General features: G+C 42.2%; 1 protein-coding gene across 4 annotated transcripts in view; it reads right to left on the reverse strand.

Moving 5' to 3' along the window:
• The window catches only part of LOC118336017 (vacuolar protein sorting-associated protein 13B-like), a 313,914-nt gene that overhangs the window by 147,965 nt on the left and 145,073 nt on the right, over nucleotides 1-20,876 (reverse strand). For all 4 annotated transcript variants that reach the window (XR_004797093.1, XM_035672549.1, XM_035672551.1 and 1 more), the window contains 3 exons: nucleotides 8,890-9,124; nucleotides 7,316-7,533; nucleotides 2,708-2,911 (listed from right to left, as the gene is read on the reverse strand). Coding sequence is in view for 3 of the 4 variants with exons in the window: in XM_035672549.1 (XP_035528442.1) it covers nucleotides 2,708-2,911; nucleotides 7,316-7,533; nucleotides 8,890-9,124 (657 nt within the window). In the remaining variant the exon portion in view is untranslated. The remainder of the gene's footprint in view (nucleotides 1-2,707; nucleotides 2,912-7,315; nucleotides 7,534-8,889; nucleotides 9,125-20,876) is intronic.

The raw sequence follows: 20,876 nt of genomic DNA on the forward strand, positions 1-20,876 counted from the left end.
AACAGATGTGGTGGTGTGGTGCTGGTAGAGGTGGGCTCTGCCACGTTCTTGAGCTGCCAGATTGGGGCCCCAAACACACACACATTCTAGGAGGGAGCTATTTTCCCACACCTCTACAAGCCAAGTTGTAAAGTATACAGTTTAATTCCTGAGCCTCTGCGCTATAAACGGGCTGAGGATCCGGGTTTATTTTCTTTGCAGAGTTTGTCTTTGCTCATCAGAGAGACCCAAACATTGGAAGACAACAGCAGGCTGGGAAGTGTCAAAGAAAGATGGAGGACAAGGCACAGAGAGAATGTGGTTTAGGGACAGGTGGAAGGATGAAGAAAGGTTGGGAGGGTACAAAGGATGGGTTTAGCAAAAAAGATTAAAAAGGAAATGATAGAGCAAGAGTGGTGGGATAGAGCTGGGGATCAAGATGTAGTAAGAGAATGAAAGAAGAGAGAGATGGAATAAAGCACAGATGGAGAGACAGAATAGGAAGACAATTACAGAGATGGAAAAAGCAAAAAACAGAACTTGGCATGTGATCCACCACATTCTGACATTAATTCCTAATAACTGATATCACTGAAATGTCATGCTAGCAGTCAATATCACAGGAGGTTATTATTGCTAAAACTTAATGAGGGATCTTAATTTCTAATGGTGGTCACGCTTTAATCAGGTTAGGAAATAATGTTTTTTAGGCTATGGTCAGGTTCAAAATTTGGTGCCAAAGGTCAGGTCAATTAGAGTTATAAGAGAATGTTGTCAGGTCAAGATCAACATAAGAACATGTGAAATGCAAAGGAAACAATTCATAAATACTAGAAAAACCCCAAAATGTCATAGAATATTGTGTCAGCTCTAGAGCTGAGGGCAGAGGAATGGTTGGGAAGGCGCCGTAGGCCAGGGGCCTTTGGGGTTGCGGTATGGATGTAGTTGAATAACTAGAAGAGTGAGGAGAAGGGTGGGGAGCGGGCTTGTTGGGAGAGAGACTGCTGCCACTACTGCTGAGACTTATCAAAACAGCTCCTACATTCTTGCTCAATCACCCAGCCTCCCAGAGGACTAAACACTTCTACCAGTGTTTGTACTTAGGTAAACAGTGACAAGTGGGCTGTCAGGGGCCTCTGTGGCCTTGTTATAGACGCACTATACCATAAGGCCTCCTCTGCCATACTGAACTGCTGCCACTTATGCGGGTCGACAAATGACGCAAGAACACACACATGTTGATTTTAGAACGGAAACAAATGCGGACGCAGATGCACATCGACATATGAAACACTTTTTTCGTGTATATGTACTCACAAAGACACACTTTATTGCCTCTCAGGGCGGTATGATGGTTGTGCTGTGATCCCAGGGGCCCCGCTTTGCTGACAGGGCCCTGGTGGTCAAACAGCATTAAATCCTGGGCTGGTTTCCACAGAAACACTCAACAACACAATCATTTTTATTCATCCTACTTCACGCAAACATACACATACATATTAAACAAGGCCCTGGTGTCTGAGGCCCCAAGGCCATGGGCCCCCAGCTTGTCACTGTTAGCTGCTACTGTACTAGACAAGAGAAAAAACTCCTGCCACAATATCTAAACCTCGCATAAGTATCGCCTAGGGTCAAAAGGAAAAACAACCCTCATAAGTTGTTGTTGCCCCCTAAAAACTTTGACTGTAATTTTTCCGTTGGCTTCACACATGCCTGCACGCATCGCTACACTTCATACTTCATTCCCTGGGTTTGATATTTTATCTGAGCAAAAAATGTAAATACAGGTTATTGTTTTCTCCAAATTAAGAGGCAGGTTTATACTCAATCAAGCCTCAGCTTACACGAATCAAACAGAGCTCACAAGCCTATCTGGAGTATCTGTTCTGGGTAAGAAAAAATAATGAAAGAAACACAAGCACTGATGAGATTTTTCCAGCTTTGAAAATCCTTCCCAAACAAAACAGTTTTAGTTTTTTTTTCAGACAGACAAATTGCATGTGTTAACACTGACTCAACTATTCATAACAATAAAAAATACAATATTTGCACTTAAAATCATAAATCAGCAGCAGAATTAAATATACAACAATGGCTTAAATAGCATGTGTTATTGCATGACTCATAGCACCTTAGTTTTGAAAAAAACCCTCATAGTTGGGTGTTGTCATTAGGCTTCTTATTAATTAAGAAGCACAACACTTGACGAAAAGAAGTTCAAAAGCGGATGACATCGAGCTGTGTAATATGGCAGAAAGTACACGAATGAATGAATGAATTAAATAGTAAAGCATTTAAGTCAGTGTCAAATAAATAAAGTGCCATTGCATTATGTATTGGAGGCAGTGACACATTTTCTTCTGATTATGAGAAGAGGCTTGAGTTTCTGCAGATTTCAACAGGTTAAATTGAAGACTTTTTAAGACCATTCTGAATGCAATTCAAGACCTTTTTCACAACCACATTATAAAAAGTACAAAGAATATGAAGACAAATTGAAATTGGTTGCCTTTCTGGTTTCATTTTCTCCCAGAAAGACAATTAAAAGTGAGACTGAAAAATGCAACTTCATAGAACTAATGTAAACCTAATTAATCCAGTCCATTTTTATCAAATCATATTTAAGACCTTTTAAAACTTTTTAAGACACCATAGACCCCCTGAAAGACCTCTCATAAAAACACTGAATTGACAAAATGAAATGTGTAGCTGGGGGAGAAAAACAAACCTCAGTGGGTGAGCCAAAATCTGCAGAGGGGCTGCAGGTGCTGGTGTCTGGCAGGGCGGTGCCAGCACTGCTGCGCACTGGGGAGGAAGGAGCAGCGCCGGCAGGAGGTTCTGGGATGCTGGAGGTCTGACGCAAGATGCCATGCCTCTGGAGACGAGCCCACGTGGAGCTCCAACTGAGGAGAAGCTCGTACAATAGCTGAACCTGGAAAGAGGAACAAGAAGCTTAAGCTGCAATGCTAGATACAGTATTTTGAAGCAATTGTGTACAATCCAATGATTTGGATCGAATGTAATCTGATGTAGTCTAATGTAAGGAAAAAGTATAATGCAGGATTTTCACTTCAATCAATCGATTTTTTTCTTATTGGAGAATGTGCTCATAATAGAAAGCTCTTTCTTGCTATACACACAGCTTTGTGCGCAAAAAGTGACCATGGCAAGACAGCTGAATACACTTTCAATTGATGTAGTCTGCTGTGCCAATTGAGTGCCTTAAAAGATAAACCTAAAACACCACAAGTAGTCTTAATATTTGAAACCAGATTCAAATGTATTTCTGCCAAAGTCTGACTCAAACAGCTGCACTGGGGAGTTCTCATGTAGTTCTGACTTCTGAGGCCATTACCATGATTTGGCTTGGCAGCTTTGTAGTTATGTGACACTAAACCTAGTTAAAGTTGAGAGAGAAGGCGGAAATATTAGCCAGAAATGGACCACTATCCATTCCCATTTCTTTCACTCTCCAACTTAGCACTCTTTTAGGCTTCGTACTCGTCATTCAGAGAGGCCTCATTTCACAAAAGTGATGTCAAACCTATGTGTTCATGTTCCTATCCGACGGATCATTATTTGAAAGGCACAGCATGCTCATACACGTGCTTCACTGTACAAATTTGTTATCCATAACAACAAAACTCCCAAAGAAACACCCACAGAGGAAAGTTAAGTTGTGTCATCAATTTCCCCTGAAAAACTCACCACGGTTAGGAAAAACTGAAGGCTCGGCGTCAAGTGTTCTCAACTATTTATCATGTGTTCACATGAAAAGAGGCCTTAGCTTCAAACAACAACAAAGCCAAAAACAAGAGTGGAAAACATGAGGGGAAGGCAGGGGAATGTGATGTGATGCTTTCAGTTATTCATGCACTCACTCAGTGTTCTTTAGAGAAAAGAGAGAGGGAAAGAAAGAGAGAAAAGTGACGCTCTTTCACAGTGAGCTAATTTCTGGATTTCAAATGCTTCGCTTCTGCAGCCAACTAACCCCCCACCACTGAGAATCCCTCAAAAGTAAAGGTGCACAGACACAAAATAGCTTTCTCTACTCCAAACACATTTTTACTCGCTATTGCCCGCTCAAACACATGCATGGCTGTTAGCACACACATTACAGGGAGGCCTTCCATAAATAAGCATAAATCAAATGAAAAGCCGCACAATACATTACAGCTGGGCCATTTCAAACATGTCCAGGAAGAGCTGCTAACGCCGATCCAGCAGCCGTCCAGGGACAGGGCCAACAGCTGTCTGCCATACCCAACCGGACTGCACTGCCGTCAGGAGAGGAAAGGCTCCACGCTCTCTTTTCTGAGAGTCTGGGGCCTGGAAGTCCAACCAAGCACAACAAGGCCTACTGCACTCAGCAGCAGATGTGGAGGAAGAGAGAGAATACCAAGTAGAGGAGAAAAGGGTGGAACAAAAAGGGTTGTTACATGACCTCTGTTTTAGCAGAGTCTGGGGTTTAGACCCTATCCCCTCTTTCAGGATGAGATTTTTACTACATTTCTCATTTATCTCGTTCCTTTCATCCACCCTCTCATCATTTGTCTTCATATTTTATTTTGTCCTTCTTGCCATCCTCACCACACTCTATCCTTCTTTTCCTTCATCTCTTATCTTCCCTCTGCCATTTGTTCCATCCTTTGTCTACTTCCTGCTCAAAATATCCCTGATTAGTGGAATGTAGGGTCAGTTGGTTCAGCTCAGCTACTGTTGTCAAGCCAGTGGACAGGCTTGGCCACACACGCACGCACACCCACCCACATGCACGTACACACTCACACACACACGTACACACACGTACACACACGTACACACACGTACACACACATACACCTTCATACACAAATGAACACGCTTGCATGCTTACATGAGCTCACAATGCATATACCACACTCTGTGAGTTGAGTTGAAGTGAGCAGAACATTTGGAGGGCTTGGTTCTCCAAAGACCTGTCATCTGCAGATCAGGAGGTCTGCTCGGCTGCAGTAGTACAAACTGGAGACTGAACAGAGGCTTCCACAGTCATTCATAAAAACACAGATGAAAGGCGGGACAGCGTGCAGATGGTGAGTACTTGTGTGCCTTTATCTAAGCATAGTTTATATAGAAACTTCACAAATTTGACATATCGTTGAGTTTGTGCGGTGGCTGATATATGTGTGCGTGTGTGCATGTGTGTGCGTGTTCACTTAAATGCTGTACAATTAGATGTCAAAGGTCAAAGCAAACTGTGATGGTGTGTGTATGTCTGCTGATTTCAAGGTGGTCCTGATAAGGTAAAAGAGAAGCTACTGACCCCATCCTTCTGACACCCACATGAATCATTCACACAGACACAAACACATGACACACACTTTGCATAGCAAGAGCATGCAGGTAAGTTTGATGCGATCGCCATCCCATTAAAAGTCGGTTTACAGCTTAAGTACAATATATAATTTTGATATGTATAAAATGAATAGGGGAATGATGCTTTTATAACTCTCTGTAACTAGAACTTTGGTGACTTCACTGGCACAAGGGAGTGTGTACGTGTGTGTTTGTCCTTCTCTGTGCCAGCATGTGACAATTCACCTTGGGTGTTCTGTGTTAAAATTAAATGAGCATGTGATGGAAAATGCAACTGTGTCTTTGCGTGGCCAGGCCCCTTTCCCCCTTCAGTCTCTTTAACTACTGCTTATCCCTTATTTTACTATTAATGTTTTTGTCACACATTCAAAGACACTTACTTCACTTCCTATCTTAGCTGCAGTTGCACCCTAACATTTACTGATCCAAAATCCATTCAGAAACTTGCCTATTCATGTGTACACACTTTCATAGAGAGAATTAATTAAATGACCAAGCTTTGCTTATGCTTTTAAACATTAAAACACAACATATATTGACACCTGTGGGAAAAAAAGTAAAAAGTTAAAAAAGATGGCTCGACCGTTTCACCCCAGTCTCTAAAAATACCTTTGTTTGTATCATGAAGTAATTCATCAGATATTATGGAAAATCTGATTGAATGTCACAAAAATGCAGTTTAAATGCCAGGAGAAGTTAAGAGGCCAAACTCATTGGCTTTATTTGTTGACTTTAAATGTATTAATGTCTCACAATTAGTGTAATAATGATTGATTTTTAAGCGCTTGATGTAAGTCCACCACCCAAACTCCTCCTGCTCACTACACCCATCACTGTGTTCTGACTGATGACTGTGCTGGTGGTATTTATTGTGCAGCAACTGTGCAGCATTTTGACATCCCCATATACATTCCCACAAATGGCAATGCTAATTAGAAAGAGGTAGTAGTGTGAGGTCTCTTTTGTTCTGGAGAGGGTGGGGTTGTTCTGGCAGTGGTTCTCAAAGCGCTGCTGCACGACTTGAACTGGTACAGTATTAGCTTATAACCCCCCTGGAGTCAGAAATTTACACAGAGGAAGGAAAGAAAGAGAGAGGAGGTGAACAGATGGGAAGAGAGAGAAGAGGGACTGTGATGAAAGAGAAGAAAAGAAGGGAAGAGAAAAGAAGTTTTCATTGGACCCAAAAACTAATAATGACTCATCATATAATCGCAATAAGCCTTCCCAGCTTTGCCAGACACAGGCACTCCGTTTGAAAGGGAGAACAGAGATGAAGAAGAAGAAGAAGAAGAAAGAGAAGAAATTTTCCCTCAATAAACGACCAGCTCTCCTCATCTCTGGGAAAGTTTTCACCACTAACAGATTAAGGCCTTTCATTTGTTTCTGGTACCAATTCCCCTCAGTATCACCATGGCTCATCACTGTGGTCAGAGACATTTAACAGTGTGACCACTCAAAAGGTCGCCCCAATTAAGTGTTTACAGAGGGACCTAATTCAATACAGCTAACTCAATTGCAAAAAAACAAAACATATGTAATGGTACATGTAGATGTGATTACAGCGCTGTAACAGCGTGATGAACAACAACGCAGAGATCTAACCGGGAGACAAACAGACAAACCGTTTCCAATCTGTCCATATTCATCATGCTCACACCAAAACATAATAACACACTGTAAAACAATGATGGTGAGTCTTGCAGTTCTCCTTCAGTCAGACCTCAGAATGTTTGACCAAAACAAACAAGGCAACACTCTCTTGTTTACACTTTCATTTTCATGAAAATTATACTAGGTAAGAAGATGAGGCAGTTTGTTTATTGAAGTCAATCTATATCAGAAAATCATGCAGGGGCAGGATCACCCTGCCAGGGTTCGTGTGTTCATGTTTCAGGAAAGTTTACAACGGGATGATTTGTATAAATATACATGTAAATCTGATGACTACTTTGTGAGATTCGTGGACTGTCTGACTGACCTGAGGGTTGGAGCACTTGACGTGGATGGGCTGCAGATCAACATGGAGGCAGACTACAAAGGAGTGTCTTCCTTCAGAACAGCTCTGCAGCTTATGGGATGTGACCGCCAGTGTGGAGGTACAGCCCATAGGCTCCAACAGGCTCAGGCTTCGCTGCTGTCCCAGCAATGTGTACACGCTGAACTGACTCAGGCTTATTGTCCACGGGAAGGCATCACCTGGTGACAGACACAGAAAAAGAAGGATGCATAAAAAATGCAGGAATGGGATACATACCGTGGGAAAAAGAGAATGAAAATTGCAACAGAGAGATATTGGCAGAGATTAAGAGGAGCAGGGAGAATGAGAGAGAAGGGAGAACAATGAGCACAAGCCAAATGATTGTGAAATTGAGAGAAAGACAAAGAGAGATGCAAGAAAATGCAATAGAGATTTGGGAAAAAAATATTTGAAGGATAAGTCAGTAATGCTCATAATCAAAAACAGTATGACAACTAGATTATTCCTCCTGTTTACCTTTTAAATCAAAGCCAATCACTGTACACGGGATGAGAAAGCTTTATGGAAAACATTAACGATGCACTAAGGAGTATCTTCTGAAAAGCAACACCCAAACTACTCTACACCCAATAAGCAAACAAAGGATGCCATCAAAAGACACGGTAAAATGAGACTGTTTTCTAAGTCTGTGGTTCTGAGACAAGATGCCACACTGGAAGAGCTTGAACTTGTTAACTTGCCAACCCTGGTAGAACCATCTGACAGAGAAGGGGAACTTGTTCGCTAGCACAGGGCCATGAAGAGCACATTTCCCATGCACCGTGGGCAGGACGCTTTGATCCAGAGCATTGAGAATGAGAGATGAAGAGCTTTTCAAAGGGTAGGAATGAATTACTAAAAGCATGGGTTGTTAATTTTAACGGCAACATTGACAAGGCTGCTGATGTAACTGTTTTTGCTGTCGTTTTTCTTTCTCCTCCGTTTCTGAAATCTGTATGCCCAATGCTGATGTCATTGAAGAGTTGAAAAAGGAGGGTGCCCCCCCCCTTTTTTTTCTTCTTCTAAAGAGAAAACACTGCTCACCCGTCTGAGTGTTGCTTGTGTCAACTCTACCAGGTGTGCGCACCACATGTGCAAGATCTATCTCTCAAAGTCGCTCTACTTAAGTTTGTTTGTCTTTTGTCATGGTAAATGAGTGGTAGTGGGTCAAAGGTTTGCTCAGTGTTGAAAAGACCATAATGATGATGAATTCACATTATGTAGCCTATTACTATTATGAAAGCATTCATTTCAATTATTAATAAAAGCAAATTTATTTGTAATAAAAGTTGAGTAGATTTTTCCCACCCACTGAAATTTATTTGCCAAGACTCCCATTTTTAACCTATGAACCTATCATCATCATTGTTTTCCAAAGTGTGAAATGTTGTTTTCTCATTTAAACTTTCAAATCAATCTTTTTGACACCAGGTCATTTGGTGTTCTCACTGCATATCTGGGTGTGTGTTCCTCTCCCAGTACTTTAATCATTCTAATTAAAGTTGAGATTTCATTAGACACAGTATGAAACCTACCTTCCTCCAAGATGGGCTTGGAGACCACAAAGGGGAGCTCCTGCAGCGGTTCCATGTACTTGTGCCCAGCACTGAGGACACTGATCTGTGGCAGGCAGACTACCAGAGTCCCGGGCATTGAGGCCTGGTTGTGGTACCAGCTACGGACGGTGCCGGGAATGTCACCACAGATGATGGTGCTTGGAGAGGGGAGGCTGTCATTAGGCAGGAACACACAGCATGACTGCAGCTCCAGCTGGAGAGGGGAGGGAAAAATAAAAGGACAATTGAAACCACAATAATCAATTCACATGATCACTGACCACCCATCCGCCTTGGCCTCCTTATATGATTTTAACTGAGTCAAGTGCTCAAGGGGAACTGCTTCGTGCCAACATTAGAAGACTTTGATTGCATAAGACAAAGTGTGTGCACAACATTGGGTGTTGCTGGAAAAGACCGAACATGCCTTATAAGCCTTTCCTTGATTTAAAAATGGAAACAGTCAATCCCACATTTAGTCATATATGCTGTTCTGCCTGACGCCTATCTCATGTTATGCATGTATGTTTCAGTCCTGCTTTAGGATTTGCCTCCAAAAAAACTTTTAAAGTAGAATGTGAGACTCTAAATGCCCATTTAAAACCAATGTGAAATTCCATATCTAGGAAACAGAACACCTTTTACAATGTCAGGGACTTTTCACAGTTAAATCTTGAACTCAAATCCTTTTTGAAGTCTTTTTAAAAGGGTTTGAGACCCATTCCAGCTGAATTGTGTCACACATATTTCTGTTCACCAAAAAAGTGAAATTTACAAGCCATTAGGTCAGTACCCAGTAGCCAGTAAGTGTACGAGCAGTGTCTTTTTCCATTACACCAGGCTGCACTGATTTAAAAGACCAGTTAACAGAAAGGAGAGGAGTGCAGGGTCCAGGGGGCAGCTAGCAGGTGCTGCCAAGATAATGTGCATGTGTGTGATTGTGTGTCAGTCAGAGAGCTGCTCGGTTTAATGACTGAGCGCTGTTATACTGCAATATATTCAGTGTACAACACACATCCTCCTCTGAAATTTGCATACACACTTGTAAAGCCCTCTGCTAACATCACACACACAAATGTTGGAACGCCTCCAACGGGCCTGTATTTGAAGGCCAGTTCTCCCAGCTTTGATGAGAGCCGAGAGAGAGCGAGACTGGCAGAAACCAAGAAACAAGGTTGAAATACAGACAAAGGGAGAAGGAGAGCAAGAGAGAAAGAGGGAGAGATATGGTTACACATTCATCTCACGCTGCTTCCTCTTTTGATTACTCTTCAAAGGGGGGTTTGAAATCGGAACACTTTTGCACACTGACACATAAGTCTTTGGCCATTTTTAAGAGCCGACACGCAGGAAGAAAATCCATTGACACTGCCTGGTCTGCTGCAGATCTTAGCAGGGTTAAGCTGTAAAGCAGGCAGACACACGGAAACCGCTGGGTTTAACACTGTGACTCTGGTCTGCACCTTGAGCTCACTGCCTGAAGCTAATGCTCTCCTGCTGGACATCTTGGTTTAGTCATATACACATTATTTCACATTATTACTTGGGCTATTCCTCAACCATCAAATGTTTTTTTTGAACAATGGCACTCATGACAACCCAAGAACTATTGTACTCAATGACTATATTATAAGTAACATCAAAGAGTATTTTATACAATTGATTTGTAGTACAAACAATAAAAATGCTTGTACAACAAGTTTGGAGAACCTTAATACTGCCTGTCTCAAAACCTTGACATTAAACAAGCACATTTAGAAAGCTTGAACCAGCAAATTTTTGCTCAATAAATTACTAAAATAATAAAGGCGTTATTCATCCATTAAATTGTCATTGATTCATTTTCCATCAATTCACAGCTTGATTAATTGAGTAATCATTTCAGGACTAATTTAATGCAGAACCAAGATCAAATGTTGTTGAAAGGTATGTATATCTCTGTATATACAGTATGTTTAAGCTTAACCCTATTAATGTCAGAGATAGAGGTACATACTACGTTCAACCATAACAAATAGAAAGTAATCTTATACTTAAACATTTGCTGTTTCAAACGGATCATTTCAGAGCAGAGCTATCCTACCATACAGACCAATTGTATATCAACTACAGTTACCTAAATTATTTTAGTTCCCATACTGTGTCTGATGGTTGACTAAATCTGTCACCATATATCAAACTTTCGGAGACAAACTTTTATACATAATCATTGGAAAATATCAAATACTAAAATAAATGCTCACTGATGAAAGTTCACTCTGGTGAACTACTAAAAAACTAAACTTGAAAAGACACAGATGTCAGGCGCTTTATTTCACCAGACATTTCATTTTATATGAAGCGTTTTATTAGCAATTGTGGGATATTTTTAGCTAAATGTAATATATGAAGTAGATTTTTGTTAATAATTATTTAGAAAGGGAAAGTTAATGGCGAGAAATACTTTAGGTCAGCCAGTTTTTTTAGGGGGGGAAAAGCTTAGCAAAGGTCTAAACTAAGAGTAGTTTGTGCCACAAGAGGAGGTATCCAGAAATAGTTCTTGTACTATAACAGGGCAGATAAAAATGGGCACCTACTGTATAAGTGACCACCCTAATTGCTAGTGTGTACAATAAAACATAATACCCTTAATGGTGTTTGCTTATGACTTTATAATGCTTTGCTGTTGTTCCCCATGGCAACAAAAAACCAAAGATGATGTCAAGTGTATGGTAGCTACAGACTTGCCACATCACACAGTGAAATACTAACAATAATCAGATAACATCTCACAGATGACAACAGAGGAAAAAGTTGAACAACTGAATGGCATTCACTGGGCATAGCGACCGCTGTTTCTACATGTTTACACTATAGCAAAAAAAAAGACTCAAAATGCTTCAAAGGGCCTAAGTATGTAATGGAAAAGAAAATGGCCTGTCAGTCCTAAAACTGGGTGATACAAAACTAATTCTCAGTCGGCTTTTTTCTCCTCTTTCCCTCCTTTTGGTGACAGCTAATAAAAGCCACAAAAAACACCGAAACAAACATGTTGTAATTCACAATGGCAACGGTGCATGAGACTATCTGAGTGCGAGGGCGGTGAATAAAGCAACATTTGCTTTTCTTTTGAGTGAGGGAGTTAAGGTCAGCAGGGTAGATAAGAACGATAGTGAACTTGGTACTTCACACACTGGGGACCAGAGGCTGCAGCCGCAGATGAATATCTGACTTCAGATCACACAGTCGCTAGAAGAAGGATGACGGCACGGAAAGACAAGGGAAATAATGCTATACCAAACATACGAATATCTGTAATGCTAGTCAAATACCTTGCCAGGGTCTGGATTAAATCGTGCTAAAGTCTGTGGGGCCAGAGAGTCCATGAACAAACTCCTTATTGTAATCCATACCTACTCCAGGAGGCAATACGGTTACTGGCTGAAGTTGTATCCAAGACAAATATGGTAAACAAGAAAGATCAAAATATAATGAGACGTAGAAAGCAGTCAGAGAGAGCATGCCTCTGCCAAGGCTGCACAATAGTCTACATTTGTTATTTTAATAATAGAAAATGTTTAGGAATGTTTAATCTGCATCTGGATCTGAGGCAAAATACACACTGCGATAGACAATCCTGGGATAAATGTGCCAGATTTTTTTGAAGGAGGTACAATAGTTCATGAGAAAATAGCGAAAATGTCGGAAAATGCCCTATCTCGCAATGTTGAGAAAACCTTTCTAAAGGTTTAGATACCCGCCTTCCATGAGCCATGGCATGACTTTTCGTGCATGGGTGATATATCCTGCAAAGAGAGAACCAGAAGAGGTAATGAGAGAGACTATACACCTCAGACTGGTGTATTGAATTCATTTCCTTTGGTACATGCAAAAAGCATGTAATACAATGTTTTTCATCAGCGGTCCTCCGTGGCCGCTGCTAGAGACTCAGGAATGTTCAATATGACTTCCACTCGTATGAATTCATGTTCACTGACATGATGCCTTTGCCATGGAAACCCTCTGCTTTCTCAGTCACAGCAAACCACTAGTCGTTTAAAGACAGCCGAACAATTCATCCTGGGATGTACTCAAAATACCAGTTAAACATACTGACAGAACATTGTAAATGCCCGTCCTTGGTACTGCGGTACGGTTCACAGTTCTAGGAACGTGAACTCAGAACCCTTCGAGAACCCACTGGCTATCCTCCACCCTGTTCCCTGGGCTACCACTAACAGCAGGTCACCCTGGTTAACCCTGCAGACTTCTCCAACGCTGCCCCTATTGTGGTCTCGTGTTTGAGCTGTGACTCACACACACACAAACACAAAAAGACAGACATGCAGTATCCAAACAAAGACAGGGGTAACAAAGGGCAAGAGCGGGAGCACTGGCACTGCCGAACAGCGCTGACAGATCCAGAGAGAGAAACAGTCTGAGGTCAGAATGTCCCATATGCATCACTGCTTTGACTGCGGCCAAAACCATTGACAGCTCTTCTCCCTGACCGACTCTGTATCCATCTATCCCTCCATCACGCTCTGTCCTTGTGTCCCTCTCACTGCTGAGGCTTGGCTATTGGCGTCCAGGTCTCACACCATGACCATGCATTGATTCAGGGTGGAAAGTCTGTGTAGGGATGTTTTGACCGGAGCAAGGGGACGACAGAAAACCCTAGAGGAGGGGTGAGAGGAGAGGAAATAAGAGCTGGTGGGAGCAGAGGGGAATCCAGTGTTTGCGCTCAGCATTATGGAATAGTTGCATACACTACAAATGTTCTCTGTACTAACAGGTCAAAGCACAAAGTGAGAGTGTGTGTGTTTCATGTCACAACTTCAGGTGTAAAAGTTCAGTTGAGGTTGTGCAGGGTCATGTTTGGTATTCCACACAATTGTGTTTAACAGCTCTGTAACAGGCCAATAAACACAGCACTGGAAGCAGTCAGCCTGTGTGACAATGTCCCCCTACTGCGAGCTGATGGGCATGCCAAGTTTGTGTATGTATGTGAGTGTATATGTGTGGTGTGTGCTGTGTGTGGGGTGTGTGTGTGTAGGTGTGTGTTGTGCTGTGTGTGAGAGAGAGAAAGCATGCACAATGTCCTGTGACAGGACAGGAAACTAACAGGTATGCCAGGTTGACCTAAAACTCACATTGTTCCGTCACATGCTTGGGAGGCAAAGGGCCACATTTGCAGCGTGTTACTGGACTTTGGCAAGGCTCAGCAAACTAAATTAAATTTTTATCCATAATTGGAGAGTGAAAAAGTATTTTCTGTTAGTGTAGACCCGTGGAAAGGCAGCTTTTCCAAGCGCGGCGAAAGGAAAACTCTGAAATGAATTTAAAAATAGAAATGGGCACAAATAATATCTGAAAGCCAGAAGTGTAATTGCAGTGTGGAATATCTGTTACACAACTTTACCCTCTGTGGGGTTCAGGGTAATGTGGAATAAAACTGCAGCAAAAATGACAGATAGATGGCCTCTGGAAATGACTCAGGTACAACAAACAGTAAATACAGCACAGGATTGTGGTATCTGGAGCTGTGCCACATTAGGAGAAGGACTCAGGATTATATTAAAGATTTAGAATCAAGTTCAAGCCTACTGTTAGACGTTTAAGAATGGCATGCGTCCATAAAGTATATTTGTCATTATGGAAGGTTCATTGGGGAAAAGAGGAGTCAAAGAGTCATGATTCTTCAATCCTCTTGTCTAATGACATCATCTCCTGTCAAAGTGAAACTAAATCGTTAAACATAACAAATGGAGTTAACCGTCAGCGGTATGGGACTGCACTTCTATTACCCACTGCCTGTAATGACAGATTAATCGAGGAAAAAACACTGTGGGACAATGTGAGTGTGTGTCTGTGTGTGTGTATTCAGGGGTAGGGTGTATCACCCGCAGGACACTCTATTAATATACTTCAAAAACAACAGGAACACTTTTCAATTTTGACCAGGAAATCTCTGTTAAAAGAAAAAAGATTGAAGCCAATTAAGTCCTTATGAGGCTGCACGTGCCGGGTTTAACTGAGAAAACATGCTCAGATGACATACTTACACGTTTACAAAAGCACATACACACTCATATATTGTATGTGTGCTTGCATGTTCACACACAGCACATGCAAACCTGAACACACACACAAAAAATTACAGATCTTATCACCCCGTGAAACTGCAGTCATCAGTCATTTAAATACAGAATGAAAAAGTCAGACAAAAAAAATGTAAAAACCCTATGGCCTCAAGTCAAAACACCTGAATTAACATCCCCCGTCTTCTTTTTCTTCAAACAAGTGCTGCTCTGAGAGAGCCCCCCCCCCATCTCTTTTTAATATCCTTGTTGAGACTTGGTGCTGTGCTTACCACTTCCTCTCAAGGATGGCACCTGCAACAGCAATGAACTCAGTTACAAAGCACTGCTGAAGCTATATCGTTATATCTCCCTGTACGACTGCTGGGTGTTAAGTTAGTTCAGTACAACAAGCTGGCTGCTGCATCCGATCTCCTCCTCCTTCTCTGTTTGCCCTGAGGGTGAAATCACCACAAAAGACCTCCAAAAGCTGGACTGATGGGAGATCAGTATGATTTATATGGAGTAGCGAGGATACTGCTGTTTGGCACAGAATCAGAGACAGAGCAAAGATTGTGTGCATGTGTGTTTGTACTTATAAAGATGCATTTTGCTTATTGCTGCCTTTCATCAGTACCTCCCTGGTATGTAAAGAAAATGTCTGTTATCTTGCTGGCTCATTCAGAGATGAGAGTAAGAGATCTGACAGTACACAGTCATCAGGGGACTGAGTCGAGCTGGAACTGATATAGGAATCTGTATATCATGTAGCATAATAGACTCGTGGTCTCTAGCTGTATAACTCTCAGTATACACACTGACAAACACAGGATTCAGTAAAAAGACCCACAGCCTCAAAAAGTGAGTGCCAGCGGTTTTTGAGTGACAGCCTGGTTATTTAGTAGGTGACCATTGCTTATCCTGAGACTTAGGCCTTGATCCCTTCCTCTTAGGCTTCTAAATGAACAAGGATCTTCTTACACTTTGATCTACAATCACTCAGCCTCTAATTCAATCTGGATTCTGGATCAGGAAGCCAGCACATGCTGTCAGGAGTAAATAAATACTACTAGAAAAGAGACAGAGGAACAAAAAAAAGCTTGAAATGTTAAAAAAACGGAAACATATCCATTTGGAAAGTACTTTGATTAAATGGTAAGATGCCTAAAGACACTTTTTTTCTTTGTCTATTTCTTCCTTCTCATCCCTGCCTGGCATCACATCACAGAGTTCTAAATATGGGATTGTTCCATTTTTTCATTCTTTTTTTGTGGCGAGTTCTGCTCAGTTTTATTCCTGATCACTTCTCTGCACCATCAGATAGCGTTCAGAATCTAGACACATGTGTGGACCCTGTTTCAAATCTTTTAGTCTTAATACCCCCGAAAAGCGTCCCTTACTTCCTCCTCTTCCGAGCAGCATTGGGAGTGCATGATCTGTCTTGTGTAGCATTTCTCCCTTGAGTCTTTGTGAAGATGGTTTATCTGGTTCCAGCAGAGCAGGTTCTAATAGAGAGGAAGCTGAGGGCCAAACACACTTAGGCTTTAAAAGGCTGGGGCCATGTGGAAATGGCCTATATAACCACAGGAGGCTCTTAGGATCCGCCGTGCCTCGCCAGTAAATGACAGAACAGTGAGTTAGATGGAGGACAGCCTGTCTACTCTGAAGAGCAACTTCAGCGGAGAGTACATTATTCTCAGATAGTCATTCTTAGAGGTACAGTTAAATGTTTCAGACCTGAACTCATAGACTGCAGGAAAGGTAGAGAGAGGAATTATAGCTATCATAACTAAACAACACAAAACTGTACTCTCAGAGGTTAAAATTGATCCTCCATTGTATAAATAGGATGGAGTGTGTCATACCAAATCTGACTGAGTTTGAGCTTGTGCTGTATGAACCCTCTTTCTCCTGTGTAAAGTGCTGTTTATTAAAAAAAACTACAGGATGTATAAGAGTTACCTCTTTTCCTTAACCTGTCCCAAAACTGAGCCCATAAACTTAAAAACCTGCACATTTTGCCTAGTGCCTCCTCATCTTGGAAAATCTTTTTTGCTACATGATTCTGACAGCACTAAAAACAACCTCTGTCACAGTCATCTAACTTGGACCCAGGCAGTGGAATACGTGTCAGACATTTGTCCTGTGGCGCTGTGGTCAGATCCGCTGTTAGGCTCATTGTTTTCATACCACTGCAGGGAAGAGAAACTTGGAGGCTCCGGCTCTGTCCAGACCTCAGCACAGAACAAACCCTGTAGGCCAAGATCACCCCTCTGTGGAGCGACCCCACAACATGTGACGCACACACACACACACTTGAACATAGACTTGCACATTGAAACATGTATATACCGACAGATTTTTCCCTCGTTTTTTTCCACGCACACAATAAGCAAGCCACGACACACAGGAAATCACCCAGAGATAGAGGAGAGGAAATTAGAAACACCCTCCCAGCATCCCGGGTGAAAACATTTGCAGCTCTGGAGCAGAAAAATCTCAGTGGAGAGATCGGCAGCAAACGGAAAACACATCCCTTTGTTTTTAAAAACCTGATACCTCTCCAAATGTAATCTTCCTGTTCCTGAACCAGACGGGACACTGTGTTTCCTAAGTGGCCGGTCAGATGAACAGAAGGTCCACAGAGCAACCCCCCCCCCCAAACCCCCAAACCAATCTCTTTGGACACCCCACCCACTGTTAACCTTCTGCTCCCCCTTCTTCCTGCATTCAGTTCTGTCCAGAAACACATTTGGAATAGTGAGTGTAATAGTAAATAGTGTAAAAATAGTGTAAATAGTGTCTCCCTGCAAATTAACATGATTGATGTGTGTATCTGAAGAAGACACTGTGCAGATGTGTGTTGTAGTGCATGGATGTACACAAATTAAGTTTTTCCTGCGACCTCAAAAAGCAGTCCCCCCCCCAATGTCTATGAGAGAGGCATCTAAGCGTGATGCCTCCCGACAACAGATAGGCTGAGTCTCACCCACATGCCACCACAAGCAATAAGCTCGTGGCCTGGCACAGCAGCACAGCCAGGCAGCCAGCCATCCCTGTGGCCCTGCATTCCTCTCTTCTAACACTGCTTACAGAAGCTGACAAGCGCTGGAGGTCTCCTTGGCCGAGGTGGAAATCTGCAAAAATAAACGCTTTAGGTGACATGAAGGCTTTGTTTGTTTCTGCTAGCCCGTCTGTTTGTGTTAGCGCGGTGGGTTAATTGCGACTTTGATCGCCACGTTTATTGATCCAACAGTGGCCTTAGGAGTGCGGCTGGCCTGCCTCGCCTGCTCCCACCCCCCTGATCCCAAACAATCACACCTCCACCACTCCGGCACGGTGAGCCACTACAGATGGTGGTCTAAAGGGTGGCCACGCCAAACTGAGGACGGCCTAGGAGAGGGCAGTCATGACTGGGAGCACTGTGATGTGATTAGGATGGTGTGGCTTAGTTTAGGTGAGAGACTGGCTGGTAATTGGGAATTGGGTGAATTGGACTGGAGAGGACTGGACTAAAGGTCAGGCAATGGTTCATGCAAGATTCATGGTATTGCTGAGAGCCTCGACAAAAGCCCTCACATACAAAGGACTAATAGTAAGCAGGTTTGACTGTAGTTTGGTCAGATGTATGAAATAAGCTTGGCTTGGTTTATCTACAGTAGTGGTATGGCCAGACAATCTTACTCTGGGCCAGCTGAAGTGAGCGGAGGTGCCTGTGATTATGTTATGCAGCATGTATTACTAGGCCAAGTTGGATCAGATGGTGATGGACTGCAGATGAAAAGAGCTTTTATTGGCTAACTCTGGCAAATTTTCACCAGTATTGATTTATGCAGTGTGATCGAATCAAGTAGGCCAAACTGGGCTGTTCTGAACCTCAGCTGGTCTGATTTGACCCGAGTTTGGCACAGCTTCCTACTCTGTCCCAAGACAAAGGGTGGACGCATGCTCCAACAATTTAACCAGATTCACCTCCAAACAAGCTTTTTAGGAGATCAGGGTAAAAACTACCATCATTTCTCCCTGACAATTCTTAAAACATCCCAATCTTGAAATTGTAGCTGCTGCGAGGTTTTTTTATCCTAATGAAAATCAGTTCCAGGTCTCTAGGCCTCTGAGGTTCAAGAGGTTACAGACACAAGAGAATCCTGGTAAGCACTTTTCCAGTGCAGCCCTGTGAGAGGGTCAAATATGTGTGTGTGTCTATAATGGCTGTGAGGTCATCAGTGTATTGACACAGCAGCAGATGATGGAACGGGATTCTGGCCACACATGCACATGAGTGCTCCCGTCAACATGTGCACACACACACATACACACTGTGTTCTCACTCGGTAAACAGCTAATGACACATCTACTGTTATATTGTGAGGTCTTGATTTAGATCAGGCGATACCAGAGAGGATGAGTGTGTAATCAGGAGAGAATGTACACCCTTTCTTTCACTCTCTCCTTCATATTCCCTCAGTGCCTCTGCTGTATCCCTCTCTGTTCCTCCTTCTATCTTTCCCTTCTTCCCTCCAAATTCGCTCTCCTCTCTCTCTGTGGAGATATTTATGGAGACTCAATGACAGGAGAGACACACTGCGTTCTGCCCTCAACATTAACCCCTCTCTCTGTTTGCACTACAGCCAATCAGTACTTAGCTTTCTATTAGACAACCAGGGACTGCAAGCTATAATAAAAGCTCTTAAACATAAACACTGCAGCATGCCAAGCATATAGGATTCATCTCAGTTTCAGCTGATTAAATAAGTCTTTTTGCCAGCTTGCAACAAGGTATGCTAGCATGCAGATTTGCATTTTTTATTGTAATAAAATATATGGATTCCAGTCAGAGTGTGTGCATGTGTGGTTCAACTGCCAGTGTTAAAGTCAAACAAAAGAGAGGTATTAAAAAGTCAGGGGACCTCTGAGGGAATGCACTAGGGAGTGTGTGGGTAACTTTTGTTTGTGAGGGTAATTACAGTTTAATTGCTTTGCTCTCTTATTACATCCTATTTATACTAATATTCTACTGAATTGTACTAATCAACCGAACACATTTTCAAATCTGGGCTTTTCTTGCTCAGTGGTTAGCTTAGGACCCTATTCATGGCTGGATTAATTTTAATATTATTATAATTAAGTAAATGTATGCACATAAACCAGTATATAACACTTTAAGCAGAAGTCTCTACAAAAAAATGCCTATGTTATGATTTAGATGAGTTCCTTGTGATTTGTATCATGATTGTCAAGTTTGAAAAGTTGACAATTTATTACCACAATCCACAAAAGAAACATGGTGTTTTAAGTGGCACAAAATTAAAGTTGTAATTACAAATCATTTGGAAATTGTAGGATCTGACAGACAGGGAGGATGAGGTGTTGAGTGGAGGGATGATAGGATGGAGGAAGGGGGGCAGAGGATGAAGTAATGTGCCTGCAGAAGGCGCTTCAGCCGGGGGTCAGGTCCTGTTCATGGAAACCATCTGGCCAGCTCAATCTGAGCCACACCAAACATACAGTGCACATGATCCTCCTTTCTATCTCTCTCTCGCTTTCCTTCTGCCATCAAACTTACCTTCTGCCCAGTTTTTCTCTTTCTTCCTCGCTTCCTAACCTCCATCTCCTTTCCATCACTTTACCTTTTCTACCCCACTGCTTTTTCTCCTCTTTTTCTCTCTCAAAAAATATCCTACTCATTAATGCATGGCAGCTGCAGGGAGCAGTGTTACTTCATTTTTCCATGGCAACGGTCTCTCTGTTTCAGCGGATCCCATTTCAGTTTTGGTAGCAACGTGCTCCTTTGCCAGCGCTGAACACATTCATGTGTTAAATAGAAGGAATTATTGCAAAATTCCTGAAATAGAATCACCATCCTGATCACTTGCAATTATTATCAGGGTCCAGAGAGAACATGGG

This window comes from Morone saxatilis, unplaced genomic scaffold (genome assembly GCF_004916995.1).
Source record: "Morone saxatilis isolate NCDOM2014 unplaced genomic scaffold, NCSU_SB_2.0 Contig24, whole genome shotgun sequence".
NCBI classification, from domain to species: Eukaryota; Metazoa; Chordata; class Actinopteri; family Moronidae; genus Morone; species Morone saxatilis.